The sequence below is a fragment of the Hipposideros armiger genome, unplaced genomic scaffold (assembly GCF_001890085.2).
Source record: "Hipposideros armiger isolate ML-2016 unplaced genomic scaffold, ASM189008v1 scaffold_493, whole genome shotgun sequence".
NCBI lineage: Eukaryota > Metazoa > Chordata > Mammalia > Chiroptera > Hipposideridae > Hipposideros > Hipposideros armiger.
The window spans coordinates 407,844-429,822 of NW_017731843.1; the positions used below are offsets into that span (position 1 = coordinate 407,844).

Sequence of the window (21,979 nt, forward strand, 5' to 3'; positions counted from 1 at the left end):
CTGTGTGAACTTGAGTAAATCATTTCTCTTCCTGTGCCTCAGTTTCCTCATCTGGAAATTGGGAATGCAATTTTCTACTCTGTGTTAGGTTTGTGAGAATTAGAAATAATTTGAGGCACCCCTCACTCACTAGTTCTCTCGGAGGTTCTGACAAGGCGTAAACAGCAGGCAATATTGTAGGCACAGCATTTTCACTTAACAGCTTCCATCTAGGAAACCTGGGTGTCAAGTTATGCTCTATTATAAACAAGGTCTCCCCTCATACTAATGTATGAAAGGGTTTTCAGGGTGTTTGAATTCCTTGATGAACCCCCTCTAACTCCAGTAGGTCCTATTCTCCTTGGCCTTCTAGTATTTGTTTTGTACTCCTCTCTGTCATTTTTTCTGAGTTGTAAGTCTCATCTGATGGTACCAGGGGCTGGAAGACCTGGGAGACACCATAGTTGCCACTAAATATCTGAAAGGTGTGAGAAAGATTAGACTTTTATCAAAAAGCCTCGGTGAGAAAACCAGGCCCAAAAGAGAGAGATAGCCAGGAGAGAGTTCAATATTATAAGGAAAATTCTAGAGGTTGCAGTCCTGGAGTGGGCTACTTGGGACTACTTGGATGGACCCAGGAGCGATGTCTACTGGACAATGGAATGTTATACTGGAATTTCAAACATTGAATGGATGGATGAATTATATTCTGACCTTTCCCATGTGTTAGCCTAGCATGTTCCCACCTTCCTGCAGGAATGTGCCTGCTGAGCACCATCTTTTCTTGCTCTGGCCGTCAGGAAGAAGCCTGCTGCTGGAAGAAAGGACAGTGAGGAGCAGGTGGGATGATGGTGAAAGGGGATACAGACATCCTTTGTGGAAGGACGATCCCTAGACAAAGAAAGACCTTGACTGAGGAAAATGATGGGAAACATGTAGTCTTTGAAGATGGCCCAAGAAAATGGCAGTGAGGCTGTGATAAGGCAGTGTCACCTAATGGTGATAAAGCAGTGTTACCTAATGGTTTGAGAGCATGGAAGCTGGAACCGGGCTACTCTCCCTGGGTTCAAATCCTGGCTCTAGCACATACTACCTCTGTGACATTGGGCAATTTACTCCATCTCTCTCTGTGCCTTGGTTTCTTTAGGTATAAAATGGGAATGGTAATATCGACATTCTATTATTGTGGGGATTAAATGTAAATATTTATGATACATGATAGGTACCCCCCCAACATGGTAGCTGTTTTATTATAGGGTAAGCTTGAGAAGTTTAATTCAGGATCCGCATAGTTCAGAGTAGGATGGGCACCTTATGAAGAGATAGAGATGTCCTTATTTTAAAAGTGAAAAAGAAGATAATTTGGACAATAAGAGAAAACTAGTAGTACCAAGCTGGGGAAATAAGGGATGGAGACAAATACATTGGTGGAAAATAGGAGCAGCTCCAAAGCTGAACAGAAGGGAAGGCTTATACCCATGGTTCCCTGAGCCAAATAGCAGTTTGAAACCAGAGTGAGAGGAAACAAGCCAGGAAAGGGAATTCAAGATTTCTCATGGAAGCATGGTGGAAGGAAAGACATTATTCAGAAACTTAACAGATGTGCTTTTGAGCTTTCCTTCTGGGTGCCAAATTACTGAAGCACTGGTCTTTGCCAGGGGTTTGGCTGACTTAATCAGATATTTCTTATTTAAAAGACATTGTCTTTGTTTTCTGTTTATGGTATAGTACTTATCATTTGCAACACTCTAGATTGAATAAATTCCAGTCAGAAAATCAGGTGGGGGCTTGCTTGGGGGCTGTAGGTGGTGGTGAGGGCCCCCTAGGAGTGGGTACAGTCCTGGGGCTGGGCCCTTGTGGGGGTTCCTGGGTGTGTGTTCTTGTTTCTGAGAGGAGCATCACTTCCTGTACAAGGAAGGTTTGTGAAGGTGAACGTGTGTGTACAGATCTTATCCCGAATGGTCACATGAGCCAGGGAGTGAGGAATCTAACACATGGGTACAATGTACTGCACTCTGGACCCTTGGAGGCAGGACATGGGGACTCGAATTGTAGAGCTAGGAAGCCTACAATTAGTACTGGAAGTACCGGGGAGTCAATGACCTTTCAGAAATCTTGGGAGGCCCATAGCCAGCCTTTTCTGGGGGCAAGCAGGGAAAGAGTGGGTGGCCTTTCCTGTGGGCATGCCCCCCACTCCACTCCTCAAGGGGGTCTTTCTCTGCCTACTCCCCCTCCGCAGAGGCGACACCCCTTGTTTCTGTCCATAAAAAGACAAAGCAGACCGTGGCCTTGAGAAGCTCTGGGGAGGAATCAATCAGTAGTCCCTTTACTTTCTAGTTATCAAGCTCAGGCAAGCCACTGAACCTCTCAGCCAATCCCTCTCTGTACAAATGGGATTATATGCAGATTCTGTGACAGTTGTGCAAGCTGCTTTGTAAAATAGAAATTGCTATTCAAATGGTAGCGCTATCATTTTAAACACATCTTCACCATTATTTAATACATCCAGATTTCATGATAGGAAAGCCAAGCTCCCCATGCAGGGTGTTCCCCCCCCACACCCCAGTGGATCTCAGAGCAGAAAAATGTAGACCAACTCTGTACATGTGATCTTGTGAGAGAGAAGCCCCCTCTAAGGACATCGTAGACTGACTATTCGGATGATTTCTCTCACCGGCCTAGCTGCTGCTCTGGCCTTAGGCTTTTTAGGGGACAGAATCCCACTGAGTTCTCATGGCACCATCTCCAAGGAGGCAGATCCTGTCAAAGATGCTTCATTGCCCTCAGGATGGCAATGGCCAAGCTGAGCCAATCGCCCAGCTGCATGCCCTCTTGGCGGTGGGCCCGGTCTGGTGGGAATAGCGAGTAGGGGATGAGGCCCAGAGGTTGGCCACCTGCCTGTCTCCACGGGTGCCTGACCCTCCACCTGCCTCTCCCGCTGACCCTGGAACCATCCATCTGGGCCCCTGCAGGGCCCCAGTTCAGGCTGCCCTTCCCACCGGGTTAGATTACGAAGGTCACCTCCCCGTTGGCCTCTTTGTGGTAGTTCCCTTCCCTCCACTCTTTCCTATTCATGTAGCCGGAGACGTTTTCCCCCTGACCTGCTTCATACAGACCCAGCTGGGTTCCAGAATTTTCTTTCAGTTATGCTGTCTCTGCAGTCTACACACTGGCCTCCCTGTTTCTGAGCTAGCTGTTCCCTGAACAGATTCTCCTCCTCCGGGCCTTTCTGCCTTGTGTCTGGATTTTTACTACACACGTCTCTCCTCTCCCCACCTCCCCTTAAGCAAAGTAAAATCCCCGCTCATCCTTTAAGCTCTAACCCATTTGACACTTCTTCCAGAAGCCGTTCCCACTTCCATCACGCCTCTGTTAGCGGTGTCTTTCTGCATGTCAGCAACATGGCTCCCCCCGCCCCCCGCCCGGCACTTCCCTCACCCCTTCCCCACCCCGTAGCACAGAACACTGTAGGGGCTCATAGCTTATTTAGAGAATTGCAATGAATTAAATTGGGAATGAGCCAGAAAGTGATGGTTTAGGGCCTCGTGGTCCTTCCCTAGAGAATAGGAGATCAGGGTTGCCCTGAGGTGGGCGATGTTCCAAGCACAGGTGACAGTTGTCAGGCTGTGACATTGCACAGCACAGGTTGGGGTTTCTCACCCCCACCCAAATGCCCCCTGTGTAGCAGCAGTATCACAGGACAGTAACAAAGACAATTATTGGATAAAAATCACTGGTTTCTAAAGCTTCATTTTGTGCTATTAGCAGGAGAAGGCTCTTTCAAAAGGAGATAACAGAGAGAGATCAATTACAAGATAAGATCGAGTAGTACCTGAGGGGAATGTGCACACTGGCGAGGGGCCCCCTTACCTGTCCCCTGTGGGCCGAGCGCCTGCACTGCTGTCTGTGGAACCCCTGCCCCTCCTACCCCCAGGCTTACGTCAGGTTCCGTAAGTATAAAAGGGTATCCTGGGTAGTGATGGGGTGGGCGGCCCCCAGGCATCTTTAGAAACGTGCACTGAGACTAAGGTCAGTAACACCTGAATCAGCATCTCATCCTTGTGACAGTGCCAGCCCCGGAGCCCCATCCCTCACATCCCGGGTCAGAGCCTAGTCAGTAGGTTCTTCCCAGAGACCCAGCCTTGTTTTAGCTTTGATAAACCTGCAAGGTCTGAGCTTGGTTGGATAGAGACTGGCTCTCCCCTGGGGTGACGGTGCCAGCGTCCACCCGGCAGTGGCCATCCAGGGAAGCAAGCATCCAGCTGGTGAGGCCCTAAAGCCCACACCTGCCAGCTGCGTGGGAGGCTTCCCTGGCTGTGGAGCTGGTGTGGGCAGGGTGGACGAGGCAGAGGAGGCAGGCTGGCTTCTGACAGGATGCCTCCCCTCCTTGTGTCAGTCCTCTCACTTCCTCCGCTGTGTGAATGCACTGGAGGCCCTGGGAGAATGAGCTCTGCTTTGAGCTCCCCTCTCCACCTGCATGACCTCTGACAAGCCAGTCACCTTTGTGAAACCTTGATTCTGACTCAGCGCTGAGGGCTTTGGGGAGGATGAAATGAGATCACGAATAAGCCAACCGCCTTATACCTTCTAAAGTGCTGTTGCCACGTGGGGCAAGGGTTAGTTATTACCTGCTCCCTCATTGATGCTTCTTTAAAATAGTCACAAATTCCTAGCCGGAGAAAGAAAGAAACACACAGGATGTCTGTCTGGTAGGTGGTACACCGTTATAGACAGATCACCCACTTCCCATCACTGTCTTCCCAGGGCAGAGGAGGGAATGACAGTTATTGTGTACCTACTATGTGCCAGTTAACTATGCCGGTAGTTTTGGCCACATGTCCTCAAATTACCCTGGAGAGGTGGCCTCTGGGGTCCAGATACTAGAATCCACTTCCTAATTGTAGGGTCTTGAGCAAGTTACTTAGCCTACTGAGGGTGTTTCTTTGTCTACATAATGGGAATGTGAACAATATCCATCTCATACAACTACTATGCGTCCCAGCACAGCACTCGGTGGCCTATAGCACTCAGTAAATGGTAGCTGTCTTTATTGTCATCGTTCTGTTTGTTATTTTTGTTGCTGATGATTTTATTAGCGTCCTACCGCTGGCCCCATCTTTGAGCTGAACCTTGCCAGAACAAGCCTGGTCTCCGCGGTTGGGTACCGATAGATGGACAGAGGGGCTGGCGGAGGACCGGGAGCCGTTCTCACAGACTTCCCGTTTGTGTCACACAGATTTTGGATGCTGACTGGGATGACCTGTGGGACCAGTTTGATGAGCGGCGGTATCTGAATGCCAAAAAGTGGCGTGTGGGCGATGACCCCTATAAGCTGTATGCTTTCAACCAGCGGGAGAGCGAGCGGATCTCCAGCAATCGGGCCATCCCCGACACTCGCCATTTGAGGTACTTCCTCCTCCTCCTCTCTTCCTCTCTGCCCCTCCCTGCAGTCATGACAGATCAGCAGCGGCTTGATTTGTGTAACTCCCAGTGCCACCAGGGCAGGCAAACCATTTGTTGCCAGTTGGATACTAGACGGTTTACGATGTGGTAATTTACGCTGTCTGTGCAGCTCATTGTTGTCAGCTTCCTCAGAGCACCTCATGGAGAGCACGGGAGGCCCCTTTCACTGGCACCTCGCTCCTCTCAGCCATGGTCATCTTAGGCGACACTTGCCAGGAAATCGTGGAGTACTCAAAACCTTACAGCAGGGCCTGTTTTTCCCTGGCAGGTTCCCATGGCCTGGCCTGGCTTTCAAGCTGGGAGGGGGCAGGACGGGCAGACCCCTGGGAAATCAGGATAGTGGTGTCTTCTGTCACTGGGAGAGGTCACATTTTGCCCTATGAGAAGAGAAGCCAGAGGGGCCTCTTCACTTGCCATTGGGTCTGCTGTCTGCTTTGCAGCAGCCCATCACACAGTCTACGTCCTGCCATCCCCGTGGTCAGGCCACACCTTCAGTTGTGCTGCAGAGATCAGGCCTGGTGCAGATATGGAAAACTTTCTTTCCTAGCCAAAAGCGTCTCTGTGAAGGCACTTCACCCCATTACCAATCCTTCCTAGAGTCCTACCAGCCCTTCTCTTCTGGGCAAGGTGTGAGTAAGCAAGTCAGTCTCAACTCCAGCTCCTCCCCTCCTCGCCTCCCTGCCTCCAAGCTGGGAGGCCCAGCTGTGCAAAGGCCCAGGAGGGTGTGTTTCCTGGACTTAGCACCAGCCCACAAGAGCAGACTGGCATGCTTGGGATAGAGGGGCTTGAAGGCAACGTTAAATGGAGAAGCTGTAGGACTGGTATTAGCTTCTTAGATTTCTATATTTGTTTGGGTCTGTAGGCACCAAATTGTGGATGTGGATACTGGGGTTTACAAGCAGGGCGATCAGAATTTTTCTGACTAATGAGGCTGCTAATTCTGGTAGTGCTTAAGTGGACAATATATGAGTCTGGTGGACTCAGTTTCCCCTACTAGGCTGTACGACTTGAAACCTTGACTTATACAGCACGTAACCCATGGAGGGACACAACCAGTCCTTGTCAATCACCATTATCCCAAAAAGGGACTAGAGTCCTAGTTTCCCCACGGGTAAAGCCAGGAGTACAAACTAGATGATATCTGTGACTTTTTCTAACTCTGACAGTCTGTGAACTTAACTCTCCCCTCGAGGTACCCATGAGACTCTTCCTTAGCAGCAGGGCCTGGAAGGCCCCTATAAGCAGCAACCCAGGGGACAGGCTATCCCCAGAACACTCCCTGCTGCTGGCTTGAAAGCTTCTTAAAGTCAGAGTCTTGTATTATTCCTATTAAAATTCCCCCGCACTCATCCTGGCCCTTGGTGTCTGATAGAATTTTATTTAAATATTAGGTTATTTTCTTTCCCTGAGATCACATATAGGAGAACAGGAAAGAGGGAGGAGACAGAATGCTGAGAAGCCCAACTGTGTCTCAGCCTGATAGGGCTTCCCTTGCCCCAGGTCCAGATGCTGAGGCCTTCCTAAGGGACAAAGAGACGCCTCCTGGCCAGGAAAGGAGCTGGTGCACTTGAGTGACAGCTGTCAGAGAGATGCCTCTGAATGCTCCCACCTGCAGTAGGGAGGCTTTGGGAATTCATCAAGCAGGTGGGTGGTACACAGGGACCCCCTAAGCAGGATGAGTTTCTATGTTCACCCTATTCTATGATCTGTGAGACAGAAATGAAAGGCTGACATCTGTGGTGGTTGTGGATGAGGAAGTGCGCCTGTCCCCAACAATCCAGGTTCCCCTGGTCCAGTCCCGGGCTCTGCAACTAACCCTGTAGGTTCCTTCTGTTCAGTAAGTGTGATCTGCTGGGATTACGGCAAGAAGAAAAGAGAGGATTTAGACAGCATCCAGACTCCCTTTGGGAAACAAAAAGGAAAAGTGCTTTCAGCCATATATTTGCCTCAGGGCACGAACCTTGCTCTGTGTGAGCTAGGATTGTATTACTCAGAACATTTCAGATTTATGGATCCTAATCAAAAAGAGCAGGACGGGGCGAGGACAGGGGATTGGGAATGAGGGCAAGCACATGGGACCAGGCAGCGATGGCAGGGGTATTGAGCACCTACTGTGTGCGAAGCCCCAGGCTAGCACCATGAGAGGTCTCCAGTGGATCAGCCATCTTCAGGCTGAGTCTGGTGTACATCACTCTTGTGGTGATGAGAGTCCCAGAGACTGCCAGCAAAGCCTGGCGCTCTTCCCACAAATGGGCCCCATTGTGGGGTGACCTTTTGTCTACAGAGTGTCCCACTTCCAGCCCTTGCCTCCCAGGGAATCTGTGTCCATGAGGTTGAAGTCACCAGTTAAGTCCCTTAATCCTTCTGTGATTCCAGCCTTTCTACTGTATCCTGACTTCATCCTGTTGTAATGCGTGGGGCTTGCCTGCCTGTTTGACAGAGCCCTAGGGCCCAATCATGGGCCAGGCCTGCCCCAGCTCCCACCAGCTGTGGCTGCTGGTGACCTACATTCTGTAGACCAGGGATTCTCAATGGAAACTGACATGTTGGGCTGGATAACACTTTGCTGTGGAACTGTCCTGTGCATTATAGGATGTTTCACGGCATCTCTGACCTCTACACACTAGATGCCAATAGCATCCCCAAATTGTGGCAACCAAAAATGTCTCCAGACATTGCCAAATGTCCTCTGGGGACAAAATTGCAATGAGAAGCACTGCTGTAAAGCCAGCCCCACTTGCTATCTGAGTTCTCAAGAATGAAATGTAAACATGCATTATCAGCCCCGCAACAGGACGTGGTCATATCTTCCCTGAAAGGCAGAATCAAGCAGAAGGCAGAACAGCCCAGGGGTTAAGGATGCAGACTCAGATCATCTGATCACCCTGGTTCCAGTCCTGGCTGTGCTGTGGACTGAGCTGAGGGAACTCCCCATTGTCTGGCCTCTCTGGACTGCAGTTTTCTCTTTTGAAACATAGGGATCAAAATAACAGTGATGATACCTACCTAATGCAATTTTTGTAAGAATCAAATAAAATACATGTAAAGCAGTTACCTACTCTGTAGTAAATAGTCAAAACATTTCCGTTGTACAGGGTAATAATATGGTCAGGCTGACACTGCAGGGCCTGGAACGGAAGAGGAGGGAGCTCCTAAGAAATGTGAAGATGCTCAAGGCAAAAGATGCAACCAAACCCCAGGTATCAGGAAGGGCCATTAGGAAGATCCCTTAGTTGTCACAAGTGGAGGTGGGGCAAAGAGGGATAGAGGGCGTTTCAAGGTTAAGTCCAATGTTAGCGAGTTGGGAGTGGTAGAGTTAAACCCGTACATACGGGTGTGGTGTGTAGGCATGAGCATGAACCTCCAACAGCTCTCAGTCGAGGACTCGTAGGAGAACCACTTGGGAGCTTTTTAAAAATGCTGATACCCAGATTCCGACCAGCTGAAGTCTCTCTTCTCTAAGCTCCCCAAGTGATCCTAATGAGCAACGAGGCTTAAGAACCGCTGTTCCAGGTGTTTCTGAAACTTAAATAGGCAAACAAATAAATCATCTGAGGATCTTGTTAACCTCTGATTCAGCAGGTCTGGGGTGGAGCCCGAGGTTCTGCATTTCTAACAAGCTCCCGGGTAATGCCAGTGCCACTGGTTCATGGATCACACTTTGAATAGCAAGGGCTTAGAACAATGGTTCTCAAAGCTGGTTCCACAAACCGGAAGCCCAGCAGCAATGGACATCACTTGGGAACTTGTTAGAAATGCAGATTCTTAAGCTTCACACCAGAGACTGAATCAGAAACATTGGGGGTGTTTCTGTGTCTTGACAAGCACTGTAGGTTATTCTGATGCCCGCTCAAGTTTGAAAACCATAGAGCATCAGCTTGCACTTGCACTTGTTTCTGTGGACCAGATGAAGTCCATGGGTGGGTTGGTGCAGCCAAAAGGGTCAGCTTTTGAGTAGAAAGTCAAGGCCCTGGAATAAGACCATCTACTTGCCTACGTGCTGCAGTGCCCTCCCTCGGTCCAGGTGACAGGACTTCTGTCGCAGGCCCTGTGTAGAGCTTTGGCTTCTCTGGTTCTCCTTGCCCCTCCCTCTTCTAGTTCCTTCAACCACAGAATCTATTGGGTTGTCGGAAAAGTCATGACACATTTTTGCAATGAAAAACATAGAAAAAGTACGTCATGGCTTTTCCGACAACCCAATATATGCTACGATCCTTCTGGCAGTCGACATCACCTTTACCAAGAAGCTCCTACAATGGGGCTACTCCTGGACCTGGTGCCATTGGCCCACACTGGACTCCTGTTACCTTTGTAGGACCCAACCCCATTGATACAGGCTTCCCTCCCATTGGTCCACCTTTGTGTTCCCATCATGCCTTGCAGCTCAGGTTCTACGAGTTATGACAATAATTGCCCTCTAGGTGGAATGATCTTTGGCAGTATCTACTACAGTGTCTAATAGGTAATAGGAATTCAATAAATGTTCTTGAACAAACGAAAGGGAGAGTAAGACTGGAAAGAAATTGACTACTTTCTCCCATCTGCCTTATGTGCAAAGAGGAAAAGAGGAGCTAGAAGAAGTCCCTTCTTGTTACCCTTCCATCCTCAGGGGCTTCAGATGTGGGATCTGGAGAACAGTTAAAGGAAAAAGGCGTTTTCCCATAAGGAGTTCTTATTACTGCAAACAGAACAGTGAAGAAACAGCCTGTGGGAGGGGTCTGAGCTTATTAAATTTGCTTCCAATTTTCTTACCACAGTAATTGGATTCTGATTTATAGAACGCGTTTGGACAGCGCCTGAAACAGAAAACTATTAGCTGAGTATTAGAACAATCACTGCTGAGAGGGCGGGTGCTGGGGTGAATTGCCTAGGAATCCAAAAATACAGCTGGTGGGATGAGGATAGGAAGAAAGAAGGAAAGCTGTGGAAATTTTCACCCACCACGTGGCTGTGCTGATTGAAAAGCCTAGTGCATGGGCAGTGTAGAACCCCCGACAGGCAAGTCCTGGTACGGTATCATGCGACAGAAGCCCCAGAGAGGCCAAGGGCTTAATTTCTCTGTATGGAATAGGACAGAGTTGCCATTTCTCTCTTGGTCCTTTGCCACATGGAGCCCACAGTATTTTGGAGGCAGCTGAGTTTGCCTGGAGCGTGGTGTAACTGAGGAGAGAAGTAGAAGATAAGACTGGGGCAGGCTTCAAACTCCACTTTCCCAGGGTTTATGGAGTCCATGGGGTGAGTGGCGAATGATGCCCACTCCAGGATAGTTTACGAAGTGAGTATCCACAGTTTCCAATAGATCCCCTACTCATTCATCCTTTGGGTTTAACAGCCTTCCCCCACCCAACCCACTCCTTGCATAACGTTTGACATTTTCACAATCTTGAGATTGAAACCTGCTATCACCAGCCTTTAGACACGTCTTTGCTGCAGCTCTGTCTCCTGGTTCTGGATTTAGGCCTGTGAGAGGAGTGGGGGCGAGGCAACCAGCAGTGGCCTTCCGCACATCGCTGCCCCTCTGGTGGCTTTGTTTTCTCATCTGCAGTTGCACTTGAAGCTGTATCATTCTGTAAGTCGCCACCCAATTTTAGATCAATTCATTCTCCTGTGGTTGGTCCTCCCCTCCCAGATATACACATGCATACACTCCGCTCTCCCACCCTGCCTCAGTGTGAACAAAATGATTTTGCTCGTATCAGGGCATCCTAACCCTAAATTTCCCCTGAAGGCCCACACTTCTAACACTGATGAAAGCTTTAATATCCAGGGCACTGCCTAGGTCCTGTGGCGTCACAGGGATGAATAATTCGTGGCTACCTATATCAAGGGGGTAGTGTGCCATATATAACTTTCAATGTAAGGAAGAGACAGCATCTAGCTGGGGTGAGCCTGAGAAGATTTCCCAGGGGACTCCTAATCGCTATAAAGCATTGACTGGCCCAACAAATCCAACAAATGGTCGTCGTTTTCCAGTTGTTCTGCTCCCACTGCTGTCCCCACATCCTGGTGACAACAGCTGGATTTGGCATCATCCAAGCGGCACATAAAACATCTGGGAGTCAAGAAGCCCTTAAATGGGGGTATACTCCTCGAGAAGGGGGAAATATTTTGATAAAGCAAATGTGTATTTTCACAGTTCCTAGCAATACTTATGGGGTTGCTTTGATTGCGGGGGAGCTGGTGGCAAGAAGGACTGCGCCCTTGAGCAGTGGGCTGTGTGGAGTTAGAGCAGGGAAGCCCCATTAGGTCACCAGCTGGGTTTGATTGTTCCCCTCAGCACATTCTCCCGGCCTGTGTCCAGTGCCGTGCTAAATGTTTCAGGCAGTGGGATGCCCATCACTTGCCTAGAGGGAAAATGCCATCCTTCGATACATCTCACCAGGAAGACATTTTTCCTTTGCTCCTTTTCATCCTGGGAAATGAAGGGACAGTGGCCCAGTCTCGGCTCGCGTTTCTCCCTCCTTGTATTTACTCAGTTGGAATGGCTGCGAAAGATCATCATCATTTCTCTCCTTGTACTCGTCACTTAGCTGTAATAGGATAAAACACTTTATGGCCAAAATGGGTAAGCATAAAAAATGTTCATATTCCCTCAGAGTTCAGGCTATTCCACCAGCTCAGCACAGAGTTGGTGATTGCACACCAAGGTGGCGGGGAGGGACGGGAGGACCCATCACAGACACTTAGCTTCTGCAAACAAGGTCCCCATCTGCCACATCCTGGTCCCTCCTGTGTACCTTTTTTTCCAAAAAGGAGTTTGCGAGCCTGTTGGCCGTGGCTCTGAGTGCACTGCACTCCAGAGCATCTCAGACTTTCAAGGAGCTTTGGAAGGGAGCAGCAGGAGGACTTTCTGAACATCCTGGAAGTGACTCTGCAGGAGAACTGTGTCTGCTGCCGTGGGCAGCTGTTTTGCGTGTCACCTATGGAGCCTCGGAATAGGTCCTCACCATGTGGAGTGGAAGAAAGACCACAGAGGCTGAGACAGCAGGTGCCTCTGGGCCGGGACTCCTTCCACTCCCAGTCCCCCCGGGCCTTGCACACTGCCCCTCCCACCACTGGCTGCTCTGTAAGTTTCAGGCACATCTCCCATAGAGGCAGCTCCTGAGTCTTTGAAAGGGGACCAGTTAAGAAAACCTGCTGATGAGAAGTCATCTGGACAAACTGCCTTAGCTAATGCTTTTCATACCTTGCTTCCTAGTTAATTCTCACCAACTCTGACATTGCATTGTGCACCTCATTCATTCATTCATTCATTCATTCATTCATTTTCACTATTCATGTGTTCATTTAACTACTCATCACATTTTCCAAGCACTAACCACATGCCAAGCTCTATGCTAGGAATTGGTCCCCACCCCCCAGGAGCTCGTGGTCCAGTGGGAGAAATGCAAATGGGACTGATGCCTGATGCTCGAATGTGGATGGCCCTGAGGCCATGTCCTTGATTCTGGGGCCTCCTGCCCTTGATTTCCAAGTACCCGTCTCCTGTCCTGTCCTTGGTTTGAGTGTAGCTATTTCTGCCTTGGCCATGGAGCAAACCACACAAGTTAGGAGCTTTCCTGTCAAGACAAAACAGCATCAGGCTGGCCTATGGAGAAGGAATTTGCATGCGGATGGGAGGCAGAGGCTTTTTGAAGGAGATGTCATCTGGGTGGGAACTGGGAGAGGCAGGTAGGATTTTAGCCAGTGGTAGGCACTCCCAGTTGAGGGAGCAGCATACCAAAGACGAGGAGGGAGAAAGCCACAGTGTTTTGTAGGATTCAACCCAGTTTCCTTGGAGTGTGGGATGATGGAGGGGAGGGGTAAAGGGAAGAGAATTCTGGAAGAGAAACTTGGAGTCATGTTGTGGCAAAGTCTTGAATTCAGGATAAGGAGCTTAGAGTCAATACAGTAAGCACTGTAATGCTTTCGTTTTCTCACTGCCATTGCCTCATGATCACGGCAAACCCGGGGGATGCCCTAAGCAACACAGCCCTGGTCAGCACCATGTTCTGGGAGCCCCTGCCAGGCTTGGAAGGGGACCAAAGTAGGACTGAGCAGAACTGTGCCAAGCTGCAGTGATGCCAACCCCCTCCCCAAAAGAAGGGTGAGCAACAGTACAAAAGCAGCTTAGCCTGAGCTGGGTGCCAGTCCACGTGGGTACAGCATGATGTGGGATCTTGGCTTCAAGGCACTAGCATCCTTGGGGTAGGGGTATTGGGTCTTACACTGGGGAGTTCGGAGGTGAAGTGGGAGGGATGGGAAGCAAGAACTGGTCCTGAGGGAAAATGAGCTGGTGGGGACCTAGAAAACAAGTCTGTCCTTCACCCCAAACTAAGTTCTGGTTTTTAGGATGGAGTACTAGTATTGGCTGTGGAGATGTGGGCAGACGAATGAGACTAGCAGATTAACCACATGCCTAGGAAAGGAGATCCAGGATCAGAGAGGTTAAGGGACTTGTCCAAGGTCACACAGTTAGTCAATGCTTGGTAGAAACTCAAAGTCAAGTTTTCAGGTTCTAGGTCTACATATGTTTTGTATTCTGTCACAAACATAAAGCCCTTATTATATCCAAGTTCAGTGTGTGTGTGTGTGTGTGTGTGTGTGTGTGTGTGTGTGTGTGTGTGTTTGAGTTGTGCTTGTGGAGCAAGGAGAAGAGATTATGCATGAGGATTCTGGATTTCCCAGCTAATGTAGTTTGATATTTATTTCATCCTTGCCTGGAGGCATGGAAATAACATATATTAATTAGCTAATGGAGTCAATTGTTTCTTCTGGTGTTCTGTCACCAAGGCCAAATTCTAATGGGCAAGTAACCCACGGAGAATCTGTGTGCCTTTGAAAAGTACTAAATAAGTCCTAGTTTGGGGGGCAGACTTCCTTACCTCCTCCCTGGATGTGCTTCCTTTATTACACGCCTGAGGAAGGAGGCAATAGAAAGATGTGGAAAGAGATAGAGAAGTGCATTCAGCACCCAGGATGGGAAACTGATTTGGAATTAAATAATTCCTATGAAGAATTCATCCTGAAAGTTAGTGAGTATAAGGCTATTAGGGATATATCAGTAAATAAGCATTCCACCTGCTTGTTCTCCTAGAGCTTAGATTCCCCAAGACAGCAAATCCCCCAGCCTGGTGACTGCCTTAGAGTTCTCCACAGGCCACCAGCACTTTCTCACCTGTGGGTCACTCCCCAAGGGAAGAATGTTCCCTTAAGCTAGGCTTGAAAATAAGTCTTGGCCCATGCACTCAGGGCCAGTAACACCAAAGACAACATGCTATCCTTTCTGTCTTCTCTAAATTATCTTCTTTTTTAAAAAAAAAAATTGTTTGGGAGGGTGTGCACCTTTAAGAAGGCAGAAGGCTGAGGAGGAAACCCTAGATTTGCACTCTATCATGGGGTGTTCTCTTTAGTGCTATGGGGAACCCCAGGATGGCTGGAGTTCTCAGAGGAGGAGAAGGCATTGTTGAGTTTGGCTGTGGCCCTCGCCTATTTCATGGGCTATATTAAATCCTTTCAGTTCCGTGGCTTTTGAAAGATCGCTGTAAGTCTAAAATAGGCCCCAAGATCAGAATCTCTCTTTGTCTCTTCTTAAGTAACCTTTGTATCAGAGTATCACATACATACAGAAAAGTTCACACTTCATACATGTGCAAGTTGAAGAGGTTTTCAAAGAGAACACAACGGTGCTCCTGCACCAAGCACCTCGATCACAGACAAGAAAACTCTCAGTGTGTGACAAGCCACCCCCGCCCCTACTCCCCACTGTGATTAACACGGTGCAGACTTCAGACGCCATAGACCAGAATTGCTTGTTGTTGAACTTCGTATAACTGGAATTACATGGTATGTACTCTTGTGTGTCTGGCTTCCCTCAAATGTGAAATCCAGTCACATTTTACAAGACACAGTATCTTCATTCTTGTTGCTGTGTAGTATTCCTTTGGATCAATATATATATATATATATATATATATATATATATATATATATATATATATATATAATTTCCTGTATCTATTCCACTATTCACGCTTCTTTGGGGTTTTTCCAGAGTGAGGCTCTGATGAATAGAGCTCCTGTGATCAACCTCCTACTTGTCTTTTGGTGAACACTCATATGTGTGTCTATAGCGTGTATCCCTCAAAGCTTTTGTAGATCCTGTCAAACACCTAAGAAAGTGGTTTGACCGGTCGGTTCCACCCACTGGTGGAGGGGGGGGGGGTTCCAGCTGCCCCACATCTTCGTTAGCCGTTAGTTGCTATTATCTGTCTTCTTCATGTTAGCCTTTTTAGAGGCTGAGTGGTGGCATCTTATTGTGGTTTCAATTCGCCTTTCCCTTCTGATCAGTCAAGTGGCGCATCTTTTCATAGGTTTATTGGCCACTTGAATACCCAATCAAGTGTTTTGCCCCTTCTCTGTTCATCTGCCTATGCCCTTTGCCTGAGAGCCAAGCAGAAAACCTGGCTCTTAGTCTGCCCTCAATTACCTGCTTTTCTTCTGATTATTTTTGGTGTTTTGTCCCGCATCTCGGCAGCGTGAGAAAAGCGGGGAAACGTAAGACCTGCATCTTATCTAGGATATTGCCTGACCCTTCAGCAATCCGGTGTCCATTTTCCTACCTGTAAGAAGAGAGCAGTAGCTCAGAGATGGTCACGAAGGTCACTTTCAGCTCTGGCTGCTGGTTGATAATACTTCAGCCAGTCAGGACGTGCAGAAACTGACTTAGGAACTGAATCGGATTGGAGGCTATTTCCAGAAGCATGACTCCTCCAGCTCTTGGCAGGTCCCCTCCCCCACAGCCCTGGATTAATCTTTCCCCTCACATGCTTCCTTTCCCAACAGGACGGGAGGACCTGCAGGACCATTAGAGCTGTCCTTTTTCATTGCTGCCTTGTCCACTTCTTTATGCCTTCCCCCACCCCCTTGTGCCTTCCACTCGATGGAGGTCACCAGACCCCCTCCCAGCTTAAGACACCAATGTAAGCTGGTGTGACACAGCCTTTGCGCTTATCTGAAGGCCCCAGGATCTATTAAACACAAAACAGCCAAGCTGTTTGCTCCTGGAGGTGGCACATCACGTGGGTGGCAGCTTGACTGCAAACTGATGACCTGCCCACGTGTTTCAGCCTAGAATAAGGAGTTGGACTACATGGACGTTTTCACTTTAAAACCCAGAACACTGACATGTTCAGTTACCATTTTCCCCCGGTGCTTTAAAGAACATTTGTGTGATGTGCTACGTGAGCCCCCAATGCCAGAAAGAAACAGGGCTGGCAGTTTTGGCTTGGGGAATTCTAAGGCAGCTCAGGGTACATGGGGCAATCCCTGAGTCAAAGGCTGAACCTTGCAGGAAGTCCTCAATAAGAATAATCACACCTTATGTTGATATGAGACTTTACAAAGCGCTCTCACATCTCTTTTCACGTGATATTCTCAGTAGCCTTTGGGTTGAGGAGTCATTGCTGTTTCACAGGGGAGGAAGCTGAGGACCCAGGCAAGGTAACTGGTTAATAGGAGACCTAGTCCTTTGCAATTTGAAATAAGGCATCTCTGCCAGTCACTAGCTGGTTCTTGGGTACGTTACTCAAACTCCCTGAGCCTCAGTTTCCTCATCTGTTAAATGGAAATAATAATGCCACTCAGGGTTGCTGTGAGGGTGAGCAAACCCGCAGTCCACGTCAAATGCTGAGCACAGTCCATAATCCCTAGTGAGTGCTTGGTGACTGTGTTAGCTGTGATGATAAGTAGTCAAATTGGTATTAGAATTAGGGTCAGCATTAGCACACAGGCCCTGCGATCTTTTTACTGCTGCGCAGCTGTGGGTAAAAGCAGGTCTGAGAGGCAGGGCAGAGAGGGTGATAGCTCCGAAGGAAGAAGGGGTGATGTGAATAAGTTTGGAGAGGTCCTGGTTTAGCACCCTGTCCTCCACCTCTGAGTTGAGGTGCTCTCCAACAACGAGGTGGGGTAGGGTTAGAGGGGGCACAGACGGAGCTTCCAGCCTTGGCCTTGGCTCCCAGCACTGAATGTCAAACTTACTTTAAAAACTGAAAAGCAAAGGCCGGCCGAGTGGCGCGTTGGTTAAGAGCTGGCTTGGGACGCCAGAGGGCCCCAGTTCGGATCCCACATATGAGGGCCAGTGACACTGCCCTCTACAGCTAAGATGCTGAACAACAGCTCAACCTGGAGCTGGGCTGCTATGAGTCGCTGGCGATGGCTGCAGCCCCTGCTGCAGTGAGTTGCCATGGGCTACCGTGTGTAGCCTGCAGCCAGCATCCAGCGTGAGCGGCCATCCAAAAAGCCGGCAACTGATCTGCTTCGCCCAGGAAGAGCGCAGTGATGGTGCCAACTTGGGCCAGTGAAGTGACGTGCTCCACAACTAGACTGAAGAACAAAAGGACAGCAACTTGTCTGTTCTCCTTCCCCCAATTCCCCAGCGTTGTTCCCATCCCCCAACCCCCCAATACTAAAAAAACAAACAAACAAACAAAAAACTGAAAAGCAAAATAAGCAGGGAGGCAATTGCGATGCCAGGTCTGGTGAAATTCGTACTTTTAAGATACTGAGGATAGAAGCCAAGGCCAGTAGAGAGAAGGATTTAAGGGCCGGGGGCCAGGAAGCACAAAATGTGTTTGACAAGAGATGAAAAGAGCAGAGAGGAGATGACAGCTGTGGGTGGGAGAAGCTGTGGAAAGGAGGCTGGCTGCAGTGACAAGACAGTGGGATGGAGTGATGCAGTCAGCAGGGCCCAAGGGCGGCTGGAAAACTAACTGAGGAATGTGTGATGAGACAGAGGAGAGGCTCTGCCGCGGGACCCATGGATTCATGCCTCCAGCCCAGGTTCCAGCTGGGCTAACGAGAGGCAAGCTCGGCACGTGTGCCTCGTGGTTACCCTTGATGTCCCTGGTACAACAAGAGGAAGCCTTTTTACTTGATTGAAGCTTATCGTATCCCAACAGCTTTCACCTTCTGCCCTCACCTGACCTTCACAATGGCCCTGAAGCTGGCCAGAGCAGGCAGCAGTATATCGCCCTCCTGCTTCCCAGCTCCTCCCTGTCTCCTTCTTGATTCTTCATACAGACACATCGTTTATTCCTTACCCAAGCCTCGCTGAACCTGCCTAGCCCACCTCTCAAGGCGACAGGCACACACTTCGCTCTCCCCTGCCTTACCTCAGGGCAGGCCCTGCTGTTCACCCTGTGACCCAAGCCCAAGTCTTGGGAGTCCTACTCGCCTCTCGCCCTGATTTTGTTGTGTCTGCCTCCTAGATATCTCTTGGTCCTTGACCTTGCCGCCATGCTCAGCTGCTGTCGCCTCTTGCCTGGGTAACTGCAGCAGCCTCCTGCCACCGTCCTACGTGGTTTTCGCCCCGCACCAATTCATTCTCCACGCCGCCACCACAGACACATTGTTCTTCATCTAAAACCCTTCAATGACTTCAGCTCACCCCTCCGCTAAAGCAGCTGCCTGACTGTGCCCTCTTCACCTTGGCTGCTCTCTCTGCCAGGACACTCTTTCATCTGTCAGGAATCCGCTTGGTGGCGTGTAGGTGGGGTTTGGGGTGTGGGGGTCCTCTCCCCAGGAAGACGTTTTGCCTGCTCAGGCTAAATTTGGTAACTGCTCCTTAGTCCCTCTCAGCAGCACCTGTTACCCCAAGTTGCAGGCATCAGTTTGATTTCAGTCTCCTCTCCGAGACCTTGAGCGACTTGGGGCAGGGATTCTGACTTCTCTGTCTCCCTCTAGAACCTTGCACGGTGCCTGGCACTCAGACTTTTCACCACCATCAGCTGAGTGAACATGGGCTCAAAGAGTACCTCCCTGCACTTATTCTCAAGCTGTCTTCTGAAAACATCAGGGCTTGGGCGTGCAGGCATGGGAATGAATCCTCAGAGCAGAGGGAGAAAATCAAATCACGGGAAATTTAAAACTGCCTTCACTCAACAAAGAATTCTCTGTGTTAGCACATAAATTCAGGACCTTAATCAGCCAACATTTATTGATCAAACTATTCCCCTGACATGTGGTAGGCGCCTTATATATGTTCTCTCTGTTAAGCCCCACAACAACTTTGCTGTGATCCTGGCTTTAAAGATGAGGAAATTGACTCCAGTAGGTTGAGTAACTGCCCAGGGAAGCAGAAAGAAGTAGAAAAGTGGCCCCTGCCCACAGAGAAGATGGCATAGCTATGCAGAAAGGGCCGTAACCCATGAGAAGTGTGATGGTGGAAGCCGACTTGGGCCAAACATAGCACAACAGTACAGCCTAGAATGGAAGATGGTTGGACGGGAGGTGTGTGGAGCTTATGGATCAGGGCAGTACCGAGGGAGGTGAGTGGACTGGATTTGCAGGGCCAGGAGGCTCAGGTGAGGGAGCTGTGGGGTAGGGCTGGCAGATTAACATGATGCTGGAGGCCGTGGGATGTGGTCAAGGTTTAGCTTCAGGTAACTACTGATGTTAGAGTTATGTTAGGGAGGTGGAGCAGTATGTTAGGAAGATTAATGTGGAAAGAGGGGAGGAGTGAGACGAAGGCAAGAACAGCCAGGGGGCTCCTGCAGTCTGGCAGGCCATGGAAGTGAAAATAGAAAGGAGGCATGGAAGCTGAATTTGGTGCAGGACCGACTCAGTGATGGATTGACTGACTAGGAGGGAGCAGGATGGTGTGAGAAGCCTTTGCTCTTTACCTCCCTAGCTCAGACCTTCCAGAGAGGCACACCGTCATGAGTGCCCTGGAGAAGACGGGACACGGGACACTTGGTCCTCAACCAGACCATTCCTGAGCTCGGTGTGCTGGAGTCTGGCAGCATCCTTGACCTTACTAGGCTGCAAGCCTTATCTCAGCTGCATCAATTTGAGGAACTTTCCTCCCATTCAGTAGAAGGAGGGAATGATTCTTCTCTAATCCATTAGCTGGAAGGTCTGAAAAAAAATCAGGAAATAGCTCAGGGAATATCAAGGGGAGACATCATTTTTTAGCAGGTGAGGGATAGGAAAGCCCAGATTTCTGATTTTCCATCTTTCCTGAACCTTCCAGCATGCAGCCTTCAAGACCAAAAAGAGAGAGAAAGGCCCATATGAAGAAAAAGGTTAGCGAGCCAGTGAGTCAGATGCCCATCAAAGGGCATTCTAGTGGAGTGTGTGAGAGCACAGAGTTGGGAGCCAGACCGTATTATGGTTTTACATCGAGGCTCTGCTGCTCACTGACTGGGACCTCACCATCTTCCCAGCGAGAGGAGGGATCGTGGCACCTACCTCAGAGAATTACTGTGCAGATTTATTAAAGCTCTTGAAGAATATCTGAGACAGAATGAGGGCTCAATAAATGGTATCTATTACTACTACTACTACTGTGGAACGTGATTCAAGTGGCGCTAAAATAAGACTGGAAGGAGCCCTAGTCCCAGATACTGAGGAATCTTTTTCAGGAAACATTGCAGGAAGAAATCTTGGCCCACCTCCTCACTTGGGTCCCAGCTAGACCCTGCATTTGCCTTTTGAGAACCCTCTCCCCTGCACATGTGCGCACACACATGCACACACCTGACATCTGGGTGGTGCCTGGTACCAACCACCTAAACAGGTCCTGGCGGTGTCCCCAGAGAAGCCTTTTTGCAGCCTCCCAAGAGCAGCTGATCTTCCTGGTGCCTCACCAAACGTCAGTGTCCCACTCACTTTGAAGCAGTTGGTCAATGTAAAAGACCAAAATGAGTTGTCTGGGAGAGCAAAAGGGCCCTGGTGCAGAGTGGAGCAATGGTCATTTCTAGAGGTCCCAATGTAGCCAGAAGAATCTGCCTTCTCCAGGTCAGCAGAGAGCCCAGATTGTATGTGATAGCACGGGCAGCAGAAGCTCCTGAGGAGATCCAGAGCCAGACATTGGAAAAACCATACCGACTTGTTAGCATCAGTAGCACCAAGAACAGAGTTGGGGCTGCTGGTTCCAGCGCAAAGAGTGGAGACAGCCTGTCTTTTGCATTCAGCACCCATGCTGTCTGCGGCTAGTGGTCAGACAGACGTGGGCTCATCACAGTTTAGTGGAACAGACCCTTGAACTGTACTTTCAGATGCCAGTTGGTAAATTAGTGCTGACCTGATCCAGGGAGTTGGGGGAGATTTTCTGAAAGCTGAGTTTTACAATGTAAAGGACTTGTAGTTGTTCTGTGATTACAGTCTTTTCTAGTGTTTAAACACCCTTTTTTTTAATGAAATTCTGATGATGTTAGATGATGGGACTTTTATAATACATTCTTTCCTGCAAAATAGAATGTTGCAAGCAATGGTCTCCGTAATTTTTAAATTTTTATTTTACTTATACAAAAGAACCCAACATCTAGAAACCATTGTCTGACACTAATGTTGAAATTTTAAATTGGATTATATATAAGCTACGGTTCAGTAAATGACCCAAGGCAACAATGTTCAATAAAAATGGATGTGAGCCTCATATGTAATTTCAAATGTTTTAGTAGTCACATTTTTAAAAGTAAAAGAAATAAGTGAAATTAATTTTAATAATATATTTAACTCAATATACTCAAATATTATCATGTTGACATAAGCAATG

General features: G+C 48.8%; 1 protein-coding gene across 3 annotated transcripts in view; it reads left to right on the top strand.

Moving 5' to 3' along the window:
* GALNT14 (polypeptide N-acetylgalactosaminyltransferase 14) overlaps nucleotides 1-21,979 on the top strand; it is a 202,867-nt gene that overhangs the window by 123,240 nt on the left and 57,648 nt on the right. For all 3 annotated transcript variants that reach the window (XM_019667298.1, XM_019667301.1, XM_019667299.1), the window contains exon 2: nucleotides 5,216-5,385. In XM_019667298.1, coding sequence (XP_019522843.1) covers nucleotides 5,216-5,385 — 170 coding nt within the window. The remainder of the gene's footprint in view (nucleotides 1-5,215; nucleotides 5,386-21,979) is intronic.